This window comes from Magallana gigas, chromosome 3, assembly GCF_963853765.1.
Source record: "Magallana gigas chromosome 3, xbMagGiga1.1, whole genome shotgun sequence".
Classification (NCBI taxonomy): domain Eukaryota; kingdom Metazoa; phylum Mollusca; class Bivalvia; order Ostreida; family Ostreidae; genus Magallana; species Magallana gigas.
In genome coordinates, this window is record NC_088855.1 from 52,610,315 (window position 1) to 52,636,440 (window position 26,126).

The 26,126-nt window shown below is 34.5% G+C and overlaps 1 protein-coding gene across 2 annotated transcripts; it reads left to right on the top strand.

Annotated features, from left to right (window-relative positions):
* The first annotated feature begins 1,675 nt into the window (after nucleotides 1–1,675).
* Nucleotides 1,676–26,027, top strand: LOC105338392 (uncharacterized). 2 transcript variants are annotated; one of them, XM_011443491.4, is made up of 6 exons: nucleotides 1,676–1,861; nucleotides 5,087–6,197; nucleotides 19,431–22,142; nucleotides 22,451–22,483; nucleotides 23,181–24,258; nucleotides 24,426–26,027. In XM_011443491.4, exons 1-5 carry the CDS (start codon nucleotides 1,724–1,726, stop codon nucleotides 23,213–23,215), a joined length of 4,029 nt encoding a protein of 1,342 aa, XP_011441793.3. In that variant the 5' UTR covers nucleotides 1,676–1,723; the 3' UTR covers nucleotides 23,216–24,258; nucleotides 24,426–26,027. The 2 variants fall into 2 exon arrangements, with proteins under 2 accessions (XP_011441793.3, XP_011441794.3); XM_011443492.4 differs by lacking the exon at nucleotides 1,676–1,861 and adding an exon at nucleotides 2,098–2,253.
* The last annotated feature ends 99 nt before the right edge of the window (nucleotides 26,028–26,126 follow it).

Consider the following 26,126-nt stretch of genomic DNA (forward strand, 5'->3'; position numbering starts at 1 on the left):
TGTGTTAACCGTTGCTAAGTGTGTTGCTAACGCTGAGGGTAATAGAACGGATTATCAACTGCGTCTAAACCAATCAGATTTCAGTATTTAACATGAAAGTATAATAATTCTAAATATTTCTGATTGTATCGTTTCAAATAATATACAATTCATTTTGATGTTTCAACAACATTTTTTAGTCTACAAAATACTATGAATATTACTTTTATATTTCTCTGTGTGTGTTTGTGTGGGCGTGCGCCTGTATATGCGTCGTGTCAGAGACATAAATAACATTATTTTATGTCTCTGGTCGTGTTTAATGAGAGTTTTCAAATTCATCAAACTACAGCGGAAGCGTATTAGCACCTCGTAATTAAAAAATTCCAAGTTTTAAGTTGGAAATTCAACTTTAAAGCTGATTTTTCCAACTTTTTTGTTTGAACTAATCTTTTGTTAATTAAACAGTATACATTTATCACAGGCAAAGTGGGCATAAACTTATTGTTTATGCCCATGCACTTACGTCTGAACTAAAAGTTTCCATGTAAGTATGTAAGTTCAAACGTCTAAATGTGTTTAGTATCAGATATTAAATATCGAAATAATTTTGAATCAAATGTATGAATATAGATATGATAGTGTATATTGTCACAGGCAAACTGTGCGTAAACTTATAGGTGTGTGAGTCTGAACTAGAGGTTTTCATATAGATATATAAGATTAAAACGTTTAAATGTATTCAGAATCAGATATCAAAAATCGAAATTATTTTAGTCAAATAAATGTCATTTTAATATGTAACACAGACCATTTGCGATTGCAAGACATAGTTTATTTGATAAATATGGCTAAAAATACGATTGCATAACTATCATTAACAACTCTTAACTATTTGTAGTTAATATAACGAATTTAAATAAAAGTTTACAGATGTGAATCTATATAATTTATATTTATCAGCAAAATCTATTGCTAACGTCATTTGCAGACAGATAAACTTAGATGATCATTCGTAAACTAAATTACAAACGTAAAATATAGTTGTATTGATGAAAACTATAGTAATCGAATCTAAACTACATGTATCTACATTGTATATAGTTTGCGGTTTATAAACTATGTACAGTGAAGTTAATAACAATCGATAAATTTAGCTCATTTTGTGAATTTGGCTTGCTCTAAAACATCACAATGTTAATTAACGTCGTTATTTATAGTCTACTATCCTTAAAATACAATTAACAAACGATAAACCTGGTTCATTGACTGCGAAACTATGTTTTAAGCTATTTTTGTGAATTTTCCGTGCCCTTGATTTCCCCAAATGTCACTTTATCTTAGTGTACAACCGTTGGATATGGTCTTACAAATTAAAAGTATATAGTTAACGAATAGTTAACTAGTTAAATATAGTTTACATTCGATTAACCTGGTTTATCAACTAATAAACAATGCGTCCAGCTCGATTTTTGTGTATTTGGCGTGTCGTAACTGTCATGTAATCACCCCACCTCTACATCCACCAATGAAAACGATCATATAATACACTTGATGTCTTTATTCATTAATTTATCATTAACCTTTGACATCAACAGATAAAATCTTGTATGTATACATGTTCATGACACAGTAGCCCTTGACACGTTTTAAAGCAATTTTGAATTTCGCGCGCACAAAACATTCTCGCGATTCTCGTGGTTTCTTCTTGGCGACAGAATATCCAAAATGGCTTCACGATAAAATGGATAACGACGCCGAAAATGTGGAGGAAAACGAAAAGTATTCATTTCTCCTTGCTTCGGCAATAAGAAACGAAGACCCGGAACAATTTTTCAGTATATACGATTCAATTTTGCCAAAAAATCTCCCTGACATACAGGTAAACAAGCACTTGTACACTTAATTTGCGGTGTAATTTTATTTTCATATCGGTCTGAAGCACACATTTGTTTATGTAAGTCTATTGAAGTCTAATTATTTGTGATATGATTTTCAGAAATAAGAATAAATGTACAAAAACATATTTTCAAAATTTTCTTTTGAAAACAAACGTCGGAGTGAGACGACATCGAGTAATCCCCCTTTTTATCTGCAATTTGCAAACATTTGCGTGGGCCTGACCTGTGTGTACATATTCATTAGGTGTACATAGTCGAATGACAAATTGTAAACCTGAAGCAGTATATGACGTGTCTAAAGTACTTGTTTCGTCGAGAAACATGTTCATAGAAACAAAATACAGTTCAAAATGACTCCAATTTTGTTGAAACAGTAAGTGTATTTGCTGCAGAGCAAGTAGGGCAAAATTTTCAAGGTAGGCGGCAGTCTATCCAACATGTCTGCACCCATGTTGTAAGCTCTCAAATATGGAGACGACACAATTCTAGCCTCCTGTACATAGACAGCTTCACATTGCAAGCAGTGTGCATGCCAGGGTTGATTTAATTATGTTCACCTTCTTCTATTTAAAGAGATGAAAAGAATGCAAGAAATATATTTAAATTATGTATTCGAGTAAACAGACAGTTGAAAATTGCATGTACATACGTACTACATTGTTAAACAAATGAGTAAATAAGTAAAGTGAGCTGTCAGATTTTGGAATACTTTGTTCAGACATCAGTTATGGGATAATTTATGAAAATGCTAAACAGTATAGTATCACCATATGTAAATTATAATCTTTCTGATGTGTTATAAATACCTATTACTTTGTGTGTGTGCAAATGTTCATGGTTTAATTCATAGTTATTTGTCAGTGGAATTGATCTGTAATAGTTTATATCAAACATGTTGTGATTTTGTCTATCATAGTGTGTGTATGTCTATGTTTCCTTTAAATTAGAACTATAAACATATAATAGGGGAGAAAAAGTATTGTATTGATCGAGGAAATTCTGGCCAATACTTGTTATCACCAATCAGAGTATCTATTTATTAAAAAGTAAAGAAAAGTCAGATTTATTCTTAGATTGGTTGTTTTTGGTGAGCCATGTACATGTATTTGATTGATAATGATATATGAATTCCTAGATATGAGCTCAGGAAATTTTATATGAATTGGTATGTTAATCTGTCACTAGTCTGCTATAATCTGAAATATCTGTTGTCGTCCTTGCTTTCTTTAACGAGTTGGATACTTGACCTGCCAATAAAATGTTTTCCTGGCATATCGTAAAATGAACCAAAAAAACAAAAAAAACTGCAAATATTCTATCGCTTGAACCCTAGTATCAAATCCAAGGACAACCCCAATGAAGTATTCCAAATGATAGCCCCACAGCTCTCTATCATGGATAAAAAACTGGTGTTAATTTATATTTCCTTATTTAAAGAAACATAATGTTCACTAAAATATTAATAGATATTGTGCTGTTTTCCCACTATTTTACACTTACTACATGCCAATAGCATGATATCAAAGATTTTTTACTTACTATTTGTTGCAACACTTGCTTTAACGCACAAACTGTATCCTCTGCCTCTTAAGAGCAACAATGTCAGCATGTAAACATGGCTCTATTGGCCTGATACTCCTGATCTATATATAATCATAATGCGTTTGATTAATTTCCTGATTTCTGAAATCCCTCATCTAGGTTGATAACCCTATTTACATAGGTTAATCAAAAATATATTAATATTATAAAATAAATAAATAAAGGTGCATGATTCAATTATTCTTAGTGATTGTTTCTAGGGTCCTATTTTTTAAAAAATAACTAAATGGCCTAAATATATATTGGGTTGCGCTAATTTTTTTTTACTACATTGTGATAAACGCTGTGCAGCATTTTAACAAGTATACTGTTACACTACTACATGTAGTATCAATTTAATGGAAACCTTTCACATATATATTATCTATGTGATATCCACCTTGGAGTCACCATTCATTGATATACTGATACATTGAAAACATAACTAGTTTGAGTTGAGAGTTGGTAAATGTGAAACACTTTACAAATTTTTCTATAAGAATTTCCTAGTTTGTTTAATGTGTATTATGTAGAGACTCATTTGAAAACTTCTAAATGATCACGCATGTTTTAAAAAAGACGTTAAACAATAAAACTATGTAAGGCATGTCAGTGATTCTTAAAGAGTAATCGTTTTGCATGAACACAGATAGTAGTTCGGGGGTGAGACACATTTTTCTGTATTCATATCTTTATATTACATCTACTGAGTGTGATTCTTATATTTCTTACGAAAGCTTCTAAAATTAATTCATAGCTCTAGAGAAACAGCCAGATTGAAATCTACACGCCCCGTTTATCAATTGATCAAAACCTACAGCAACCATAGGAAAATCACAGACTGCAGGAAATAATCATGATGATGTCAGACTCAAATTCCCATAGAAGACGATTTGGCTGTTTAATCTTTTAATAGCTAGCGTACTGATGTACATTAACAATAATTTGGTTGATTTTTTTTACCTTTTTCGATCAATTTATTAATTTTTTAAAAGAAAGATGTAAATTTAAACAATAAAATGCTTTCTTTGGTGTGTCATGCTTATAAAAGTAGCGATCATTGCAGAAAAAAATTACGGTACATAACCCATGTAGGTGGGTTATACATATTTTCTGCAATGTTACCACCTTCATGTCCCACATGAATCACCAAAGCAAGCATTTTTTTGTTTAAATACCGGTATTAACAATATTTATGTCAGGATACAATATATATCAAGGTATCTCATTTGATTTGAATTTTTTTTTTCTGTGAAAAAAACCCCATAACATTTCCTCACAAATTAAACCAACTTGTTAATTTTATGCAAGTTATTTTTCTATTTAACTAATTGATGTAATCTTTATTGATGAGTGTTTTCAATTCTTATAAGATCATATCTATAACCTTGATATGAAGATAAATCAAGAATAGGAAATAACTTTTGAGTGCAGTAAATTGTTAAACATTTGGCTAAACCATGCATGTGCTCCTGAGCTGCAAAATTGAAGCCGAAAAAAGAAAAAAAAATTAAACAGCTTGTAATGTGATCCTCATTTTGAATACACTGTAGTCTTTTGCTAAATTACAAGTCCTCATTATTAATCTTGATTCTAAGATTTGATAAATTTTTTTCTTTTTCTAGGTAGAGTTGATAAAGAACAGGGCCAGAGAGATTGCTGATTTTCCAGAAGACGAATTCAGTTCTTTGGTGTTACGAGCCCGCAACTTTAGCTTGGCGAATAACAGAAACAAGATGTCCTATGATGTGACTGCCACAGGAATGTACAAAACTGAGGACAAACCATCCAGTGAGGACAATGATGATGACTTGGACGGGGTACAGCTGCGGCCACATGGCGGCTGTTGTCCCATGACATACCAGTCGTCGCCTTTCAGCAGGCACCAAGAGTCTTGTATAATTGACATGGAGCAGGTTGATAAACGCACGGACAATGATTCTGGTATCTGTAATTCTAGTAAGGCCACCACCAGCATTGGCAGTTACTCTGATCAGGACAGTGACGGAGATGATCGGGGCTGTTTCGATTACTACCCCTCATCAACGGTCAAAATAACCACACCCACAACAACATATCATCTGGACTACGATGAGGCTCATGAGGTGGATTCTGATAGGAACGATATCGAGTCGCCTAGGAGCGGGAAGGGAAGTGATAGTGAACCAACATTTCAGGGAGTTCAGATGAAAACTTACTCTCGTCGAACTGTTCCCAATCATGACGATGACTTTGAAACAGATGACGACAGTGATAATGATTCTAGAATCCTGCATCAGCGGTTATATGGAAGGGAGAGAAGAAAAAGAAATATTAACTACTATACACCAATGACACATGAAAGATATGAAGAATATGATAATACTAGTACTTCCACTTTCTCTTTTGAAAAGAGTCAGATGGCACTGAAAGATCGATCAGGGTCATCTTTACGCGATGTGGACGAACCAATCAACTTTCCCATGTACAGCAGACATTCCAATTACCGTGGCAGCACTAGTAGTGACCGTGTAAGAATTGAGAAAAACAGTTATCGGCGAGATGGATACGGAAATGATCCGCCATTTGGCCAAGGATTGGACCAACTGAATAAGGTTGGAAGTTCTATTGGTGAGCTGATTTCTAGCACCAAGCACACAGTCGATGGAATGCCAGAGGGCAGACCCATTTCACAGAGTCTTGATCTAGCTGCTGAGGATGGAAAGAAAAAGAAGAAAAAGAAAAGAGGATCGAAAGGTATTAAATTTTGAATCAAAAGTTTTTTGGATTTTAAGAGTTATCAAATCAGTCTTTGTTTTACTTTTAAGTTTTTATCTAAAAGACAGCAAATTTACCGGGTAGTATAATCACAAGAAACATAAGCTCTTTCAGGATTGCACCATTTTTATTTTTGCTTCTGAGTTACGTATTCTGATTTCAGCTTTAACCATCACTTAATTTGCTTTTAAGCAATAGAAGACATATTTTTTTGAATGAATAGATCCTGGAGAGCTTTTAAGGGATATTAAAACTGAGGTTTGCCATGCCTGAAGTACTTGTATACAGTTAGTACCAGTTATTTTGATGGCGGCCACATCATTTCCTGACTAAAACTTGAAGCAAATTTAGTTGTTAAGCCAAAATTATCACCTTGCAGAAAAAGGAAACAACTCCGTATGACTTGCCTTATAAATATATATATTTAAGAGTTCGGTCCATTCTGGATTGTTGATATTATATTATGATATACTGTAGAAACACATATTTTCGTTGGGTCAAAATTTCGTTGTTTTTTAAATCAAATAAAATTCGTTGGCATTTAATTTCGTCACATCATAATATCTTTGTATTCATTATTACTTTGGTTAAAAATTCGTCATGGATTAAATTTCGTTGATTTCTACTGCCAACGAAAATAACGAAATTAAATCCTCAACGAATATTTCTGCTTCTACAGTATATAAATGCTGGTGATTTTGCATACATTTTTAGTGTTGTTAGATCTTTACAGATACCTTTACATGGAAGCAGTGACTTTGTAAAGAGTTTGTTTTACAAGATATGATCAAGATTGACAAGAATAGCTATTAACTCATTCCCTTTGTCAGTCATCTCATGATCTGTGTAGATATGCATTTAAGATCCGCACCTACCTATATTATTAAGTCAAAATTTATTTTTATATACAATTATAATTTCTTTACAATTGATCATCATGGATTTCTCAAAATTTAATGTAACAGAGCTTTTACTTATCTTCATAACAGTCCTCTCCCTTTGCTTACTGTACTGATATCCTTGTGAAATATCATATTGTGATATATTCTACTTCTGTACAGAATTTTGGCTTCAAGATGGTCTGAATTTGTTTTTGTTGAAACGAACTGAAGGCTCTGGCAAGAATTTCAGATTTTCCGAAATAATGGCTAAGCAATTTGAATATATATATGCCTATATTTTCTATAACAAAAGAATTAAATCTGGTTCTTTTCAATAAGAATGGAAGTAGGGTTACTCAGTGAAGAGTCTAGAATAAACTCTACAGAAATATCACTAATCACAGTATGTGACACACACTTGTATACAAACAGCAATGGTGATTCTTGTCCCCAATTTCTGATTATGGTAGCTGGCCACAGTGAAGTAGGGTTTTCTTGATTCGGAAATCATGCAGAGTTTGTTTTTATAAATTGGATGTCATTTTTACGAAATCAAGGTTTTTTTTGGCATTTTTTTAAATACATGTACCAATCAGGAAATCATGTTTTGCCTCTTCCTCTGCTTAAAATCGTGGTAACCCTGTCTAAATTGGGAAAGTTGTTGTACATGTATGAGTTTATTTTAAGTCACAAAAATCTCTCAGATGTGTATGTGTAAGTCAGTGTATTATCAAGTTTCCTTGAATTGTAGACCAAGATTTTGAAAAGGAAACTTTAAAAAGAAAATATTTCCTTTTGATTTATCATGAAGACTTAAAAAAAAATAATGAGTATTCAAGTGTTAATGTGTAAACTATGTCAGCTTTTGTCATAAACCAGTCATTTAAGTGAAAAGTGCAATATAAAACATGAAACATTTGTACAAATGAAATGATTGCAAAATCTTAGAAGATATACTGGTAGGTCATTAAGATTATGCAAAGAATTAGATTATCCACTGAGTGAAATTTACCATTAAAGGGGCATTGTCATGACTATATTTAGTAAAATTTTAATTATCTATTTTCTTGTTTACACTGCTTAAAGTAAAGCATTCCCAAGGATCAACCAAAATTTGGGTGTCAGTCATAGAGTGTTAAGCAAGATACAGAGCTCACATTTCTGTTATGTAAACAAGGCTTGTGCCATTTTTTTTGTTTACATTTATTCAATATAGTGGTAAAAGTTCTTTTTCAAGCTGATTTTTTTTCTATCTGCTAATTTGCTTTGAACAAAAACAAACAGTTCCTAGCATTTGTCACATTCATTTTAGGTCAAAAACAAAAAATGACTTGAGCATTGTTTACATAACAAAGAATTGTAAGCTCTATATCTTGCTTATAACTTTACGACTGACACTCAAATTTTGGTTTACTATTAGAAATGCATTGCTGAATCAATGTAAACATTAATCAAAGTACTGAAGATCTGACGGGAGTTGATTTTGTCGATGTTTATTTATTTTAAAATCAATGATATGTTATTTTGCATGACAAGTACGTGTAGTTTTTAATTTGAATTACGCACATTTTATTATATGGATTTCACGACTTTTTCGACAAGAATGTCGGGAAACCCCCATATGAATCATGTTAAATAAAATTTAAAGATAAAATTAATTCAATCAAACTATGTATCAGTAATAGAAATATTTCTCGAAAATTGTATGGATCCAAGCAATATTGAACTTTAGTCTCGTTCAACCAAACGCTCGGCTGACACCGTAAATCTCCGACAAGGATTCAGGGAGACAGCCGAGCGTCGATATTGAACTCTGGCATAGGAATACATACGACTACAAAAAATATTTAAAATTGTTCGTACCATTTAAAATCTGACTATTTTCAAGGTATTTATAAATAAGTTGCCTTGAAAAACAATGCTTTAGCATACATTACATCGAATTGATTAATTATTTTCAAGAACTACGTCTTGTCAGCAGCAATGATTTGTGCTGAGGTCCAAACACTGTTTCACTTTCGGTTTGTCTGAGTAACTGCATAGGAGAGTTGATTAAAATAAAATGGAAATGATAGATTTTGACAACAATTTTTAAAAACCATAAGTCAGTTTGAAATTAAGCAATTTTTTCTTTAAAGAAGTGTTGAAGGTCTGATAAGAAATCTGGTCTGTATTATTTTAGCTATAAGGAAGGAAGTATGGATGACTGTTTATATTTTGTTTCCTGTAGTGAACTCTTTGTTATTGTCTCCTATCTCTGCTCATCGTCTTAGGTTAATTCTTGTTTGATATCTACTTTAATACATTTGAATAATAAGGATAAAGATCTTACATAATCTTACCGAGTATTGAATTACATACAGCTTGGACATGAACATGTATTCTACCTGATCTTTGTATGGTAATGATGGAGGGTTTTTGTCTGTAATTTGACCTTGTGCATTATGAAATTCACAATGCTTCAATTGCTGATAGCTTTACCCTAATTTATAACCTTTGCCAAAAGTTATAAATCGTAGCTTTAACATATTAATGTAAAATATTTACATAAGTAGTATATCATAGCTTAACTATAATTTAAAACCTTAAACAAAAGTGAAAAACATAGCTATACCATAATATAAACCTTTAACAAAAGTGGTAAAACATAGTTATAAATACATAGTTATACCATTATGTCCATATACATAGGAAGGGCAACTAATAGAGCAGACATTATATTTGGCAAATAAGATCATTTGTACATTTATGAAATATGAAATGCAAGCAGAAAAGGAAATTAAACTGATGAAATACAATAATTAAGTTCCTTCTTCCCTTATAATTTCTTTGTTAAGATATGATAAAAATAACATGTATGAAAGATATGATGAAAATCAAGCAATGATTAAAAACAAAGCATTTTCTTGCCATAAGAATATTTATGATTCATGTAGTTGAAAAAAACTACAACAATTAGGCCACATAAAATTAACATTTAGATTCTCATCCTGATTTGCAAAAAATATGGGGTGTATGGGTGAATTTATTTTTTTTCAAATATCTATTTAAGTGTTCAAGTTTTTGAAATAACTACTCTATTTTTTTTCTAATTGTTAATGCTAATGTGAGTACACAAACCAATTTGTAATCTTTTAATACCATTTTATTTGAACTGTTAATGCATGTAGATATTTGTATCCAAGATAACAAACATGTCTGGAATCAAACAACGATAATCCATATGTCAAGCAGCCATTGAACTTTTTTGACTGCATACTGAGCCAGATATTTTCCCTCAAGTTTATTTCCACAATATGTTTTTAATAATCAAATTAAAATACATTGAGGATGGCCACTTTCAGAGGGGCAGGTGGGGATAAGAATCTTAAAAAGAATATTTTATGTGGCCATATCAATAGAAGAATACAGATATTCACATTTTTTTTTCTAATTCACATGTGAAATACTTGGTATAAATACAGACTGTCCATATTTTTATATTGTGTTATATGCCATATGTTAAACACAAGAACCTACTTTAAAGGAGGTTGCAAACATTGTCACATAAACAGGAAGATGTTTTTATAAACATGTTAATGTCGGGATTTTTCTGTTATGCATGTGTAGGTGTCATAGTCAACATCGCAACACAGGAAGGAAAACAATTTAAGCCTTTAATACAAAATTAAAGTTACAAAAAATGATCTCCAAAATGTAACTCGTGCTAAACATAGCTGTGATAGCTCCAGACCTGTCCTGATCTATTTATAGACCTTATTCTGGGCTGGATATATTTGTGATCCCGATTAAGAGAGGCTACATACATTGATCATTGTGTTACACATAAGAAGGAAGTATAGTGATCCGGGTCTAATTCACTGTGTTCGCCTGAGCCTCGGCGTACTCTGTACATTGTAGGCTGTATGCATTGACTGTGGTAGAGAGGTATTTCCTGGGTGAAGTCAGAGAGGATACAACTTAATGTCAGAAAGATTTGGATTTTATACCATTACATGTAGATAGACAAAAAATGTGGAGGCAACTTTGTTGAAAGTTGGATTGTTTGTTGAGTTTGTGCCAATTCAGCATTCCTACCTGATGTGGTGTCGGCGTTGAGAATTGCGTCTGGTGACAGAAAAGAGGCTAGGGGATTCAGGATGAAGTTAAAAACCTGCCAGACATCAGAGGAAGAGATGGACATTGATGGTAAGGCTCTGACCCATCTGTGGCATGGATTACATTTTGTGGACAGGTAACATGAATAGACGATGCAGGTGTTGCTGATAGCATCAGGGGGATAAGTCAAGATACTGGATGTCCAGTGTGTTCACTTTGTTTGGTGTGTTCAGTGCTAAAATGGAAAGCAATACATGTCTCCAGAATCCAGACAGGTCATTGTATTTTGAATGCCATCACTTCTTTACATGTTAAACAGTTTTCAGAGTAGTGTATGTTACTGGTATGTAGCATGATTTTGGTGAATTAATTGTCATATACATGTAAGTGGCTTGTTTTAATGGTTCATTTCTGTGGAGTAGGGGTTATTATACTTAGTGTTCATAACAAAAATAAGAAGAAGTTCAACAACCTAAACTCTATCCTGATGACATTGGCATTTGAGTTCTCAATAAAGGAAAAGATCTGCGCAAATATGTTACTTTCTTCATTTTTCTAGATTGATTGGCTTTATAGGATTCAGTTGTTTGTGCCAAGTGCACTGGGAGTGTATCATACAGAAACTTGGCATCAGACAAGGTAAAATAGTGAGGAGTTCTACAGTTGGTGCATGTAGCATTGTGTGATGTGGCAGGGCATTGTGTATATACTGTCCTTGAACATTGTGAAACATGGACAGCTGTCCTTCACCATCACACTTAAGGCTTGGTTAATGTATTGTATTATGTTTACACAGGCTCAATTTTACTTACTCAGCAGTTATGCTGTTGAATTATTAAGCTATTTAACCAGAAAAGATGAACCTGTTGACTGAAAAAGCAAGCGTCGGATAGATAGAAACCTCAGCTGAAGTAGGTTTGAATGTCATTGTGATTTATATGATAACCAGGAAGAATATCCACCGTATTCTAGCTTTTAAATACAGATTAGTCTCGCTTACTGGTTCAGATTCTTTGAAATCTCTTTATACTGGTACTTTCAAGGCAATATAATTCAAAGTGAATATCCATGAATATGAAACACCAGTTTTTATCATTGAGCCTATGAAATGTTATTCATGTAATAACAATACATCACTATAAAGACCTCCATTGTTTGACTCTGTATTCTGAACAATGAAGTCATCAATAATAACCAGGATACTACATAATTGAATGTTTCTTAGTGTCTCTTTTCTTTTGACATGTTGTTATTTTCTACCATGAAAGTTGAACACTAAATGAACTGCTCAATTCAAACCTTTTTACTAATTGATCTAGTTTTGCGCAATCATCATAAAAATATTTTATTATGATAATGACATCATGTGAAAGTTTAAATAGTTTTGTTTTTAAGAAAAAGGACAATAGATGTCTATTATTTATACTCTGTCCCAAGATGTTTATCATGTTTATGCAGAGTTTGAAATGAAAAAAAACCCCACATTTCTCCTTTGAAATGTTCCTTCTATCTTGTTGGGTTGAAGAATGCAGCTTAAAAGAAAAATAAATTTGGAGAATTTGCCTTACAAAGGACATGTATGCAAGTACCCATTTATTAATCGTTGAAAAATAAGACGAGATGTTCGAGAGATTCTGAACAGAAATGAGATGAAAAAGTTTACGAGTTGGTAAGAAACGGATTATAGATCTTGTTAATAGTTAATTCATTTCAATGCAGGAATCTTTTTTGAAGTCATTTCAGTGATGGAATCTTTTCTCTATGTACTATACAGTTGTACTTCTTTGACATGTTTAAAGACATATAGTAAGAGTTATCAAACCTTGGTGAACATGTTTTGAAGTGACTTGATGATTTTTTTTAAAAATCCAGTTTATGTTGAGTATGTATAATTCATTATTACTATTTGAAATATTCAATATTTTTAGTACAACTTGAAGGAAGGGACATAATTATGGCTGCCTTAACTGCTCTGTGCATGTTGTGTCAGCATTTGATTATGAAGGTAGAGGCTTGGATGTGCATGTCAATGTTTTGCCAGAAGCCTAATGAGGTCTCTTGCTGAGACTGGCAACTGTGATCAATACAGCTGATCAGAAGGTGCTGGTCAACCTATACCTACTGAATCATTATTTCTTACAGCCAGTATTAAAAGACAGGGTTTTGATTGAAGGAAAAAAGGTACATCTCTGTTGTCAAAATTGTGTTTTGAAAATCAGTTAGGGACAGGTAGGGGGACAATAACACCTAAGTTAATACTTTTAATAGCATTATTTAATGTGGCATATTGAATCAAATCAAATGAATACCCTTTTTGTTCAAAGCAAATCTTAGACACCGTGGAATAATTCAAATTCCAATTGTTGTTGATTGTGGGGTTTTTGCTTATTTGTGGGGATGCTAATTCGTGGATGTGTCGGTTTTCAGTTTCAATAAGAACACTCTAACCTTTCAAAATTTGTTGTTGTCAAGGATGTAAATTCTCGGGGGAGGGCTACCCACGAATACCATGAAAATTGAGCCAGCGTGAATTCTAATGATTCTACAGTATGAAAACTACAACTGAAAAATCAATTATTAACTGGATGGTTTGAAGGTTAATATATCATTACTGACAAATATTACTAAACAAATTACTTTGAGACTTGGGGGAGAGGGGTACAAGTAGTCCTGTCTGACAGTCAGACAACCTCTGCCCACAGACCCAATCTCAGCTATAGCAGCAGCAGTGCTGTAATGCTATGCAGGTGATATTGACTGATCTTCTGTGTATATATTATCAATATAGTAATGGCTGCCCACCAAACACACTAGTATACAGCCATGTTTCTCAGTCAGACAGTGGCTTAGGCTTCCTTCCAGCTGTCCAGAGGTGTTGATTTGTGGAGTTGTTTGATTCCCCTCCCACCCCTGTAGAGGACCATTGACTGTTAGTAGTGTTCCAAGAGGATGTCACTCTTGTTTTGTTGAGAACCGATGTTGATATTTGTGATGTGATGAGAACTCATGTTGATGTTTGTGTCATTTAGTAGACGCTTGGAAATTACATGAAATCTAAAGGTAAAGACACTTGTTAATGCTACTTATTTCTTTAGTCACTGATTGATTTTACACTAAATCGTATTTCGATATTATCAGATGTAACAAATTTGGAAATTTGTTTTTCGAACACTGATGAAAAGAAAATCTATAGAAAAGGTATTGGGGCTCAGAATGTTTGCATGACAATCAATCCTCTTATACTGAGGCAGATTTTGAATGACTATAGGTACACAGTGAAAATTTTTGTCGCTGCAGCTTAAGCTTAGATCTCATGGAATTACTGAAAGCTATGGCTTGTTAGGCTCACATTAGTATTAATGGATGATATTAGTTAACCACTCTAAATGAACCAGACTTAATTATCAAAATGCCTGCTGGGCTGAATTAATTCCAGTGCACTCCTGGGAACAGAAAAAAACCAAAATTCAGCGCAATGGCAATGTGAATTGTTTCCATTAAAAGTACATGCACGACTCTGTGGTACTTGCAGTGTATACATGTATAAAGGATGCCTTGGGGGTGGTTCCAAGTGAGTGATGTTTTGATTAAGTCAGTAATCCATGTTAATTCATATGTCAACTAGAAATAAAACATAAAATACTCTTTACAAATACTAATGTCCTCTGGAAGTCTTCATTTAATATGTGAATCTAATGATTGAACATCTCTGGGTCTGAGCTTGTGAGTTGTTGCTAGTGAGATAAACAGAACATCTTGATTAGCTCTCTGTTGACATATCTGTTTAGAATTCTTTTCCTCTGAGACTACAAAGTGGGGGATTTCTGCAGTGGTATAATGTGTTGCTGGGGTTGTATTTTAAGTGCTGATATTACTATCTCTGAGATATGCATAGCTCTGGGATTTATGGACATCTTGCAAGTATTGATCCAAACAGCAGCTGAAAAAGATCAATGTGAAAAGCATGCATAATGTTAGCAAACAAGTGGAGGAGAGATGGCCATGCAGGCAGTACAACACATAGGAACTGTAGAAATGTCCCTGTTATCAGGCAATGGTTGATTTTGTAAAGGGTTAGATGGTGGACTAGTGCTATATAACTAGAGCAGGTCATTTAGAAGGTATGTTGTATGTGCTAAATACATTGCCATGCAGTGTCATGTCTCTGGTGATGATTTGAATGTAACCTGATGTTGAAGGACGAAGAGTCCAATATCCTCATCCCAGAGAGGCCCCAGGTAGAGAGGATTTTCGTGTTTCTTAGGTAGTTTCAGAATATGACGTGGCCCTGTATAATCTCCTGAAGACTCATTGTGCACTTTGATCTACAAGGCAGTGTTATCTTTTAGGAGATGAATCTTTGTAGGATTGTGTCTTAAATAGTGTGTATTACAGGTGTAGACTTGAAGTGAATCTTGAGTATTGCCGAATGGATTAATGATGCATTGTTCAGGGGGAGGGATAAAACATGTATCTCCACTACCCTCGTGCTACAAGACTGGCTAATCAATTACGCTTGTGTGACCTCTATTTCCCCCATGCAGTATCTGGTACAGGTGAGTGAATGGGCCTTGTTTAATGGGATATGGCTGAGCAAAATGATACAGCAGTTACAAGCTTTATGTATTCTGACTTAAAATTTCATGTGAGGATACGACTCCATATAGGGGTGGGGGATTTTTGGGGGGCATCAGAAGTTTTACTAGTTTTCTGTGAAAGGATGGTTTTTCACATCCCTGTTATGATGATTGGTGTAAGCGAATTAAATCATGTGTAATTTAATTTTACTTATAAACCTCCTCACTAAGCACATTGCTTTTATATTATGCAATATGTAGCACGTCAGTCGATCCATTGCCTATTTACATAATGTTGGATGAAGTCCTAGATAATATACCTCTTAACTGTGAAACCAAATAGAGAAAAAGACATACAGACAGACAAAGATTATTTTGATAATTCAGGTACCTAGGTACTGATGCAATCAATTTACTGCCAATACATAATTCAAATACAGTGATTTTATTTCATACATATATTTAATTATTCAGTTCCATTAGATTTTTATAGTTTTAGGATGAATTGCATATTTGAGGTAAATTCCTTTTGTCAGTCTGTAAATTGTGCAGTTTATTACAAACATGTCATACAGGTTGGAGATTTGTGCATTACCATGCGAGGATTGACACAGATTCTGGTTATGTAGACCGTATGGACATAACTGTTCATTTGTAAGAAATATGATTGCACATTTTTTTTATCCCTATTTGAAGTATATTGAAATTTATTTTATTTTGAAGTTAAATAATGTGCTTATGTCTGAGTACTAAGTTAAAAGATACATTATGCATGTTTCATAAATATGATGACATGTGAAGAGTATCAAGAAGCAAACCTTCTACATTCTTCTGTAATTTTTCAATTTTCTGAGTGCCTTGTAAATACAAAGTTTGTTTTCTACAGTATTCTTTTACATATAATACAGAAAATACAGAGGGTTTTTTCTGATTCCTTTATTTGGTTGAACCTGTGCTGAAGTGATCCATAGTTTTGTCATACAAGTATGGTGTTTATCAGTACACCTACAGATTCTGAAGTGTTTTTCTCATCAGTGTTGGAATGTGGCGATGCTGGAGCATCTCCCATTTAATGAGACATTCAGCAGACAGCTACTACTTCTGGTTGTAACAACCTACTACTTCTGATGGTAACATGTGAACTGGTTGTGTATGTGTGAATTATGATAGATGTGCTGCACTGTACAAAGATTGTATAAAGCTGTGTAGGAGTAGTTTGTGTTTAATGATTTAAGTGGGCTGTGCTATTGTGCTGCAGTGTGAGGAAAGTGTATAATCTGGGTAGGAGTAGCTGTCACATGTGTATCAGTGAGCCAGATGTTATCAAACAGCATGGTAAGGTGAGGAAGGCTGTCAGATGGCCGGCCATGATAAGTGTACTGGTTTGTGATAATAGACATGGTGGTGGAGTATTTGTTGATACATGTACTGAGCTCAGCACTGTAAGTATTGACATGTTCAATTAGTGCACTGATTGTGAGCTTTATGTCTTGGAGACCTAGATTTGTTCATAATCCACGGGTAAGCCTGAGGGTGGGAATTTTCTTGAACCTGTTAAAATGTAGTGTGATTTATGTGTACCCTGTCACTGCTCCATCATTATCAGTGTACAACACCATGTGATCAGGACTCCAGACCTATCGCTTGTCACAGGCTCCAGTCCTGTATTGGCTTGTATTTCTGATACAATCTGACAACTGTTAGTCAACATTAGTTTAAATGACGTACATAAACAATGAATGGAAAATAACCCTCGTTTTCAAATGTTTTTCCTCTCATAGTGGATTTTTTGTTATCATCCAGTGAATATTGATCGAAGATCTTGATTAACATAGTGTAATACACTAGAGGCTTGAAGTTGGATCCAGAAATCTTTAACCGGCAGAGATAACACTGACCCTTCGAGTGTTGTCCTTCTGTCTCTGTGGAAGCTGTTAGTTGTGGAGAGGAATTCCTCCACTGTGTTGCTGGCTATAACCTTGGTGACTCGTCAGAGTTCTATATTGTCTGCCATTGGTGGCCGTTCCACAGCAGAGGCACATATCCTATTGTAGTAGAGCCAGGAGCTGTGTAAACAAGCTATTCGGCTGACAACTTTTACCTGCCGGAATCGACAGTGTGTCAACAAGGTATAGTTGGGCTCTAACAACAGTGGATCACCCACTGGTAGTACAGATGTGGAGCTTTATACTTTGAATACTTCAGTGTGAGTATCTGAGTCATGTGAGTATGAATGTGACTCTTAACTTGTGTAATGTACTAGTCGTTTGTCTGGTTGTCTTCGGGAGGAACACATGATACAGGTGTAGCAAGTCACTGTACAGCTCCGTAGAGTTTTAATGTTATTTATAAAGGTGACCAGAAGGTGAGCCGGGCAGCTGTTTTTAAATTACGCCCAGGGTTTTGACATTGTGTTTTATTATTGTTATGGACAAGTTTTGCTTAGCTCCATTTGTAGTGGAATTTTATATGGTGTAATTAGATAGACATGTTTACACAAATTTGTCATTGTGGTGTACAAGGCTATTTGTTAATCCAAAATGGCTGCTACGTACATGTGAGGTTGAATAACACGCCCTATTGGCACACTATAATGTAGTGAAAATAGCAGTATTGATATTTACCTGGATGGAATGATAAAAACAGTAGTGAGAACTACATGTTTATTGATTTGTTCATCAAAGAATGCCTGATAGCCTACCGTCTTAGTGTATTGATGTCTGCTGCAGGTCAACTAGAGGAATCAGAGTGTAGTCTTTGAAAACAGTATGTCTGCTTGTTTAATCTTTTCTTCTTCCTTTTTTTTTGGGGGGGGGGGGGGTGTATGTTGATAATTTTGGTACCAGTACACATTTTGTTTCTGTCTGATGAGTAGGCCACTCATGTCAGGAATTTACTGCACCTTAGGCAATATGACGGACTGTCAAAATGCTCTAGTGTATGAATATTAATGTGTCCTGTTGTCTTCTTGAAGCTTTTATATGATCAATTATTAAGGTAATTTATGAAACCTGTTAATTGAAGAGGTCTCAACAAGCATGTGTACTTAACAATGAGTTTCTGTCAAAAGTATTCATGTTTTGTGATCGTAACTAAGTATTACTGTCATGTTGAATTTGTTTTTCTTGTGGGTAACACACACTTTGTAACTGATTTTGGAGGATTAATCCCATTAGTTCAAAATGTTATACACGATATTAAGAGAGAAAGAGAGAATAAGTTTTGTAGTTGTTTGTTATGAGTGTTTTTTAAGATAAGATACTATAGTAATTGTCCTTGAGATCATATTAAAAGCTGGAGTTTATAAATGACACTTCATCAATTATTTTGTGATTCAGACATTATTTAATATTTGTGATAAAGAGTGGGGGGAGGGGGGTGTGAAAATATTACAGTATGTATATGATCAGAGACCTACAAGCAATTGATAAATTAATTCATACATTTTACACATATATTTATAATTGGCTCTTGAACTATTATAGACACTTAAAAAGTTTAAAAATTGTTAGAGAGTGCTCATTATTGAATTACAGTTATGTTTGATTATTTATTAATGTCCCAGATTTTATGGGAGAGTATAAGTCAAAGGTGAATTATGAGTACAGATAAAAGTGATATCCACAAAGTTCTTAAAACAGGATCTCTCATTGCAGATGATTTAGAAGACAAAAGCAAGAGAAGGGCGGATTATAGTGACACTGACGAAAATGGAAACCCCCGTCTAGAGTGTGCACCACTGCTCGCTGGTCATTACAAGCACATGAGAGAGCCACCCATCAAATCATCAAATCCTTTAAATGATCCGATGCGGTTTCGTCAAACATCTTATGGAACTAATACAAGAGACCTAGAAGAATCAACTTCCAATCAAGAAGGGGCCAAAAAACCTAGAAAAAAACAGAAAAAGGACAAAACTGTAGAGACCGTCAGAAGAGCAGAGGAAATAGAAAACTACCAAGGAAGGAAAGAAATAGACGAAATCTTGTCATTCATTGAAAATGATTGCACGGGGCGAAAGCCCAGAAAGGTACCCAATAACAACACAGTGGACATTAGCTCATCAAAAGCAACGGACAAAAATAACAAAAAGAATAAAGAGAGAAAGCCAAAGGTAACACCAGTAGATCTCAAACCTACTGAGAAGAAAGATAGTCAATCTGAGAACAAAGATTTCACTGAGGAGAGTCCTGAAAACTCAGAAACTAGTAATAGTAACTCTGAAATGGGAAATTCGACTGAAAAAATCAGTACTGAAGAAATTGTGACTACTGACTGCCAAAAGAACATTAAGGAACAAAATCACATTATTGCTGAGAAGTGTGTTGATAAAGACAGTAAAATGGAAGAGGAAATGATGAATGGTGATGTCATTTCTTGTGAGGAGGAGGATGCTATTGGGAGTTCTATCAGGAAACCCATGGAGCCAAAAGTGGGCAAAGAATTGATCAATCACCAGGTAGAGAGGAAAAGCCTGGATATCATAGACAATACCGATGAAGTCATTAAAGATCCTAAAATTGACACCAGTCTGAACAATGTGAAATATAATAACATGAAAAACTCAAAAAGGAAACAAACTTCCACAGTGTCTGACAATAATAAAAAAGATATTGACAAAACTTATCTTGTAAAAGAACCAGAAAATCTGACTGATGAGGAGAAAATGGAAGTTAAATCAAATATAGTAGTAGACTCTGATGAAATGGAAAAGGAGGGTGACTACTATATTTTTACCGACCTTGATCTTCCCAAACCAGTGGAGGAGGAATTTCAAGTGGTAGGAAAAAAGAAAAAGAAAGGTGGTCCTGTTACAGCCAAAGAGACACAGAGCAAAGAAGCCAGTGCTGCCCAGCGTGTTCCAATCCGAGAGGAGAGGCGAAGACCTCAGAGGTCCATCACCCCACCTCCATCCTCCATCGTTACCTCCTTATCCATGGAGGCAGAGAGAAACAAAATGAGGGACCTCAGTCCATCCTCTTTCCCTGCACTTGGTGCAGGCAGACAGGGGAGGCAGTCTTTCAGAGACGGGCGTCGCAGTTCCACTGGAGATGTTCCAAAGGAAATTCTCATCAAACCTCAAGATGACAGTGATTTGGAGTCTGTAAAGTCTCTCCCTGCATCAGCCCAGGCTGTTTCCCCACGGCTCCAGATTTCTTATGCAAAGATGGCTGCCTCTCCTAAGCCAAACTGTTCTGTTTCCACTTTTCATAGTGACGACCCTGAAGATCAGAGCAATGTGTCAGTAGACTTAAAGTCTGCTGTGTGGAAGGGAAGTCACACAGAGAGGAGACACTCAATAGGTTCTAGTCCAGATGGAAAGGATAATGAAGCACCTTCCATTCGTCAAAAATTTGGAAGTCAGGAATTGGTTAAACTGGAAAAGGAAGAAAACTTGTTCAGTTCCTCCCAGTTACCTAGTTCTCCAGAGAAATCCCCTTCAGGAATAGAGGCTAGTAGATCAAACTCTTTCCAGAGTTCCTCTGTGGATAAAAGTGCTGCAGTTGACAGTGTATCCAATACTGTGTTAAACACTAGTGTGACTAAAGCTAGTGATAGTGAATTCAATGAACCTCTTGAAAGTTACTCTATAAATATTACAGCACATGTGATGGCAAAAACTAATGGTGCAAACAATCAGGTGTCATCTAAAAGTCATGTGACAAAATCCTCTAGTTGTGAACCATCTAAACCAAGCAAATTACAGGTCTCCTCAAAACAGAAGGGCATTGCCAGAAGGCAAGCAAGATCTGTTGTTTTCCTGGACAGGAGTGAAAAAGACCACAAAAACTTAGATATACAATTTGGATTTGATCCTCAGCTGGATCATGAGGAACTTAAAGTGTCTGTATCAAATTCTGTTTCAAGCAGTAGTCTGCAGTCCAGTGTGTTATCCCAAACTAAGTCTAGTGAAAGTGTATGTGGTGACAATTCTAAAGAGTTCCCCCCTATTCCTGTGATACACTCCAAAAGTGTTTCAAACAATTCTAGTAGTACAAATACCAAGGACTTCAAACATTCACCAAGAAATTCCAAGTCAGCAAGTTTTCCATTAGAAGGAAAGAATGGAGTTAAGTCAATGAGTACTTTAATTTTCTCCTCAGACTCCAAGAACCCTTCTGGCCAGATGTTCTCGTTTATGAGTGAGGACACCTGTGCCCCCGCTGTAAGCGATAGCTCCGTGATCTCCACCCCCACCGCCTCCAGTGTTGAGGGCTGTGTGACAGTGATATATGGAGAGGAGTGTGGTGCAGTGCTAGGGGCAGAGTCTAAACCACCCTCAGGAGGACAGCTCAAGTACAGGAGGGAGACGGGCGACATTCTAGGGTGCTTTAATAGAATAGAAGTAACCAACTATTTAATCAGAGGTGAGTATTAAGTTTATGTTGTACTATAATATTTTATATACTTTATATAGTTATCTATCGGGCAATTATAATGTAAATACCGGTATATAAGGAAGTGTAATTTTCATCATTATTATTAGATTTCACTGCAGAGTATACAAGAGTTAATGATAAACAAATTGGAATGTCATGGTCAAATGGCTCATGTGAAGGTCATAAGCTTTTTTGTTTTGTCAGCTCTTAAGATGGTACAGATATTTTATGAGATTTTATTATGTAGCATGAGTCAGCTTATAATAAAAATAAAAAAAAATTTATTTTTTTTTTAGAATGGGAGAATGTAATGAATATGAAAGATAAAAGTAAGTATTGAGATGTGTATGTTGAGATGTGTATGTTGCATATGAACAGATACAGACACTTGACACGATACACCTCTTTTTCAACACACAGTACATGTCTAACACAACAAGGCAATGTAAACAGTGAACAAATCTTGTATTGAAATGTAAACGAGACGTGATTGAGATCCAATCAGATCGAGGAGTTTGTGTGAGATCTGGGCTTTTTTATTGATCTGTAGACTCTCACCAATTGATCGGGTCTGTACTGCCTCCATATAGCCGGAATTGTCTATTGATTAAGCAGCAATTGACATTAATTTGTTTTATGGATTAGAAAAATGAGCTGACAACTTAATAAGAAATGCAGTCTTTACCTCTATGGAGTTATTTTGATTCTGTGGGGATGATGAGTACTGCGTAGCTGCTGATCTTATAAATAAAGCAATTCTTCCAATATTCTGATGATATGGTTTGAGAAAGTGAATCTGCAAGCTTCGAGTAAATTAAGTATTTGAAACTGACAACACCCTCTTTTTAAGATAACACCCATAATGCAAGGGGGTGGCAAAAAAAGGGCAAGAAAATTCTCAAGCTAAACATGCACTCACACAAAAACACACATTCTTGTGTAACAGTAAATGATATTTGTGATTGTATCAGAAGTGGTTGACTTGTTGTACATGACACTTGTAATACTGATTTCTTCTTTTTGCAGATCCAGAAAGAATTCTTTTCTACAACCAGCACTAAACTTTGCTATGCTCCAAGCTTCATATTGCCTTACCTAGCCATAATGTGTTGCTTTTCTTCTTTTTTTTAAAATCCATTGTTATTAGAATCAAATATGTTAATAACTGACTTTTTTGATGTTTTTGTAAATAGATAGTATATTTTATATGTTCTGAAAACTTAACCTTTGATATAAACAACAGCTTTCATTTTAAAGCTTTTGAGCATTGACTTAACACCTTGAAGAACACAATAATGGGACTTGAAATTTTAGTGACATGCCCGAGTCTTGTGAAATGCTTCTTTTTCTTGTGTTTTACTTACATTCCAAGTGCTTATCATGTTTGGAATCTCTGATGGGGTAATTATAGGGTATGCTTCTGGTATTTTTCCGAGTACAATTGAATGAATGTCGGAAACTGTGCTATTTTGATGTACTTGGTTTAAATTTCTGTAATGTTTGTGTGTGGTCAGCTTTGAATGCTTTTTCATCCCAAAGATCACAATGTCTACCAAACTGTTATAAACTTTCTGTTTGAAATGCAAAGTTTTAGTTAAACGCTTTTGTTTCCTAAGAAAATATGGGATAAAGGGGGAGAGCTTTCCAAGTTAGTTTTTGATAATGACTATAGGTGGTTTAAGGTTTAACATTCCTTAAAAATTGTTCATAAATGCAATATTGTCTGAAGAAATCTAATATTGGGTGCATAAAATGTTCTTTACTGTTGACATTTATGCAGAGCTTACACAATTTTAATGAATGAAAGGTTTAAGAAGCTGTGAATCCCTATTATGTATGTGTAATGTATGTATTGTTGATTGTGAAGAAGGAACGACATACAGATAAAACAGTTGCAGGGGGGAAGAAGGGGATGTTCTATGTGTGGAATGGGAATCCCTGGGGTGTGCAGGACTGAGGGACAAGACTGAGTTCTGGATATGTGATTCAAACAATCCTTGTTCATATAGATTAATGTACTGTGAAATTCAGCGCTGACCACCAATTCGACATGTAGCTGAGAGAGGAGAGTGAGAAAAGCTGCAGTCTATACCAAGCACATCAGGTAAAGCTGCAGTTAGCCGTACCCTCAATAACTTGTAAAGTACTGCTGTAAAATTTAATTAAATCTCAACAAAAGTACTTAAGTAGACATGAAACATACCGGGTACTTTGTTAGTACCTGCATGTATGTTTACTGTATATATAATTGAATTTTTATTTCTTCTTTAGGTATAGAGATTGTACAGTTAAATGAAAAGTGTGAGAGGGACTATATGGTTGCCAGCTCCATCTTTATCAAGAACTGTTTTTCCACTGTTTGATATAGTTTTGTTTAAAATTCAGAAAAATGGAACAATTCAAAAGGATAAAAGCCATGAGATCATCCTGACTTTGTGCTTTCTTTTTCTGACCTTGCGCTCCATGTTATTTGACCTTATGTGGTGTGTGACCATCTGTGGGATGACTGGTGTATAGATGGATTTGTGGCCTCTTTTGTTAAGATCTAGTCGCTTTGTGGCACATCAACACTGGCTCCAATATCAGATTTATGTTGATATTCAAGCTTGATAAATGATCACAAGCAATGTTATTTTCATTATCTTTTTTTGTTGCATTGACTTATATTTATTTGATTTTTGCCATTGTTTTGAGTATGTTTATTAAATTCATAGTCCGTAATTGCCCTCATGTTGGTATTGACAGTCTTATTGTAGAAAAAAAAATGACAACTTATAAAATAAATATTTTTCATGTTTTTTATGAAACAAAGAATTCTGTATGTTTTATGTAAATTACCTGCAACACATCTACTGTTGTGGTTTGCAACTGGTCAACATTTCAGTAAAGTTCAGCATTTGATATCAGTTGGAAATGTTTGATGTTGGTGATCTCATGTTAATAAGCTGTCAATACCACTGTGACAATGTGTGAAAAGACACACGGGTCATTCACTCCCACAGGCATTGTTATTCTTTGACACTGTTTGCTATGAAATGTCATTTTTGCGTGTTTTTTTTTCTTTTTTATGCTAGTTTCTGTTTTGTAAGTGGTTTTTCCCCTCACATTATTTCATGTTAAAAAAGAACGAATGAAGGTATGTGAGGAGATGATCGTTCGAGTGAAAAATTCATCTCATAATTTGTTAATGTATTGAAATTCTAGGATGGGGTTAAAATTCTATATTTACATGTACCGGTATTTGAAAATGGGGGGAATTGAAGTTTTCTATTTTTTTTAAAATAGTATATCTTTCAGTCCTAAATGTCTGATGGAAAAATGTTAAAAAGTAGGCTAAAACATAAAGTTGGAAAGGGGGTGTGTGTGAATGATGCAACAATTATGTTATACTGGTGGGTATTTTTTAGAATGAAAATATAGGTACATTGTTATTCCAATCTTTTTTTATCCTATTTATATGTACCTTTAATATTTAGAACATTGGATACAATTTTAGTATCAAATAAGTTTTGACATCTTTAAATTCATTATTTTTTTTTTAATTTTGCCACTCGTTTACAGGTTTTGCCCATTTGTAATGAACCTGCAAAAAATGGATGAAAAATTATTTAATTTTGGATATGTTGATATGTTTGATAAAGAACAAACATTGAATTGTATTTTTGTTCAAGATAGTTAAGACTGCAACCAGTGTAACTGGTGTTATTGTTCCAAGTTCTACCATATTCTCAAGTATCTGATGATGACATCACTGCCAGTAGATTAATGGAAAACAAATGATCAATGGTACAATGTGAAACTTGAGAAGCTCAATATGCAGTGACACAGAGACAGATGTGTCTGGTTATTATCAATAAATGAGACCTATATCAATCAGTGTTCCGTCTTATTGATGCTCCGGGAGTGTTTGGGGATTGTGCATTTAAAGGACAAACGTAATTAGAAAAGGAGAAAATTTCTTAAACTTTGAAG

What these genes read in the sequence shown, in the direction of transcription:
- LOC105338392 (XM_011443491.4), top strand. Translation starts at nt 1,724, where the DNA reads ATGGATAACGACGCCGAAAATGTGGAGGAAAACGAAAAGTATTCATTT. An exon ending in AAAGAAAAGAGGATCGAAAG is followed by an intron (nt 6,198 to 19,430) that starts GTATTAAATTTT and finishes CTCTCATTGCAG; the next exon opens with ATGATTTAGAAGACAAAAGC. An exon ending in AATGAATATGAAAGATAAAA is followed by an intron (nt 22,484 to 23,180) that starts GTAAGTATTGAG and finishes TTCTTTTTGCAG; the next exon opens with ATCCAGAAAGAATTCTTTTC.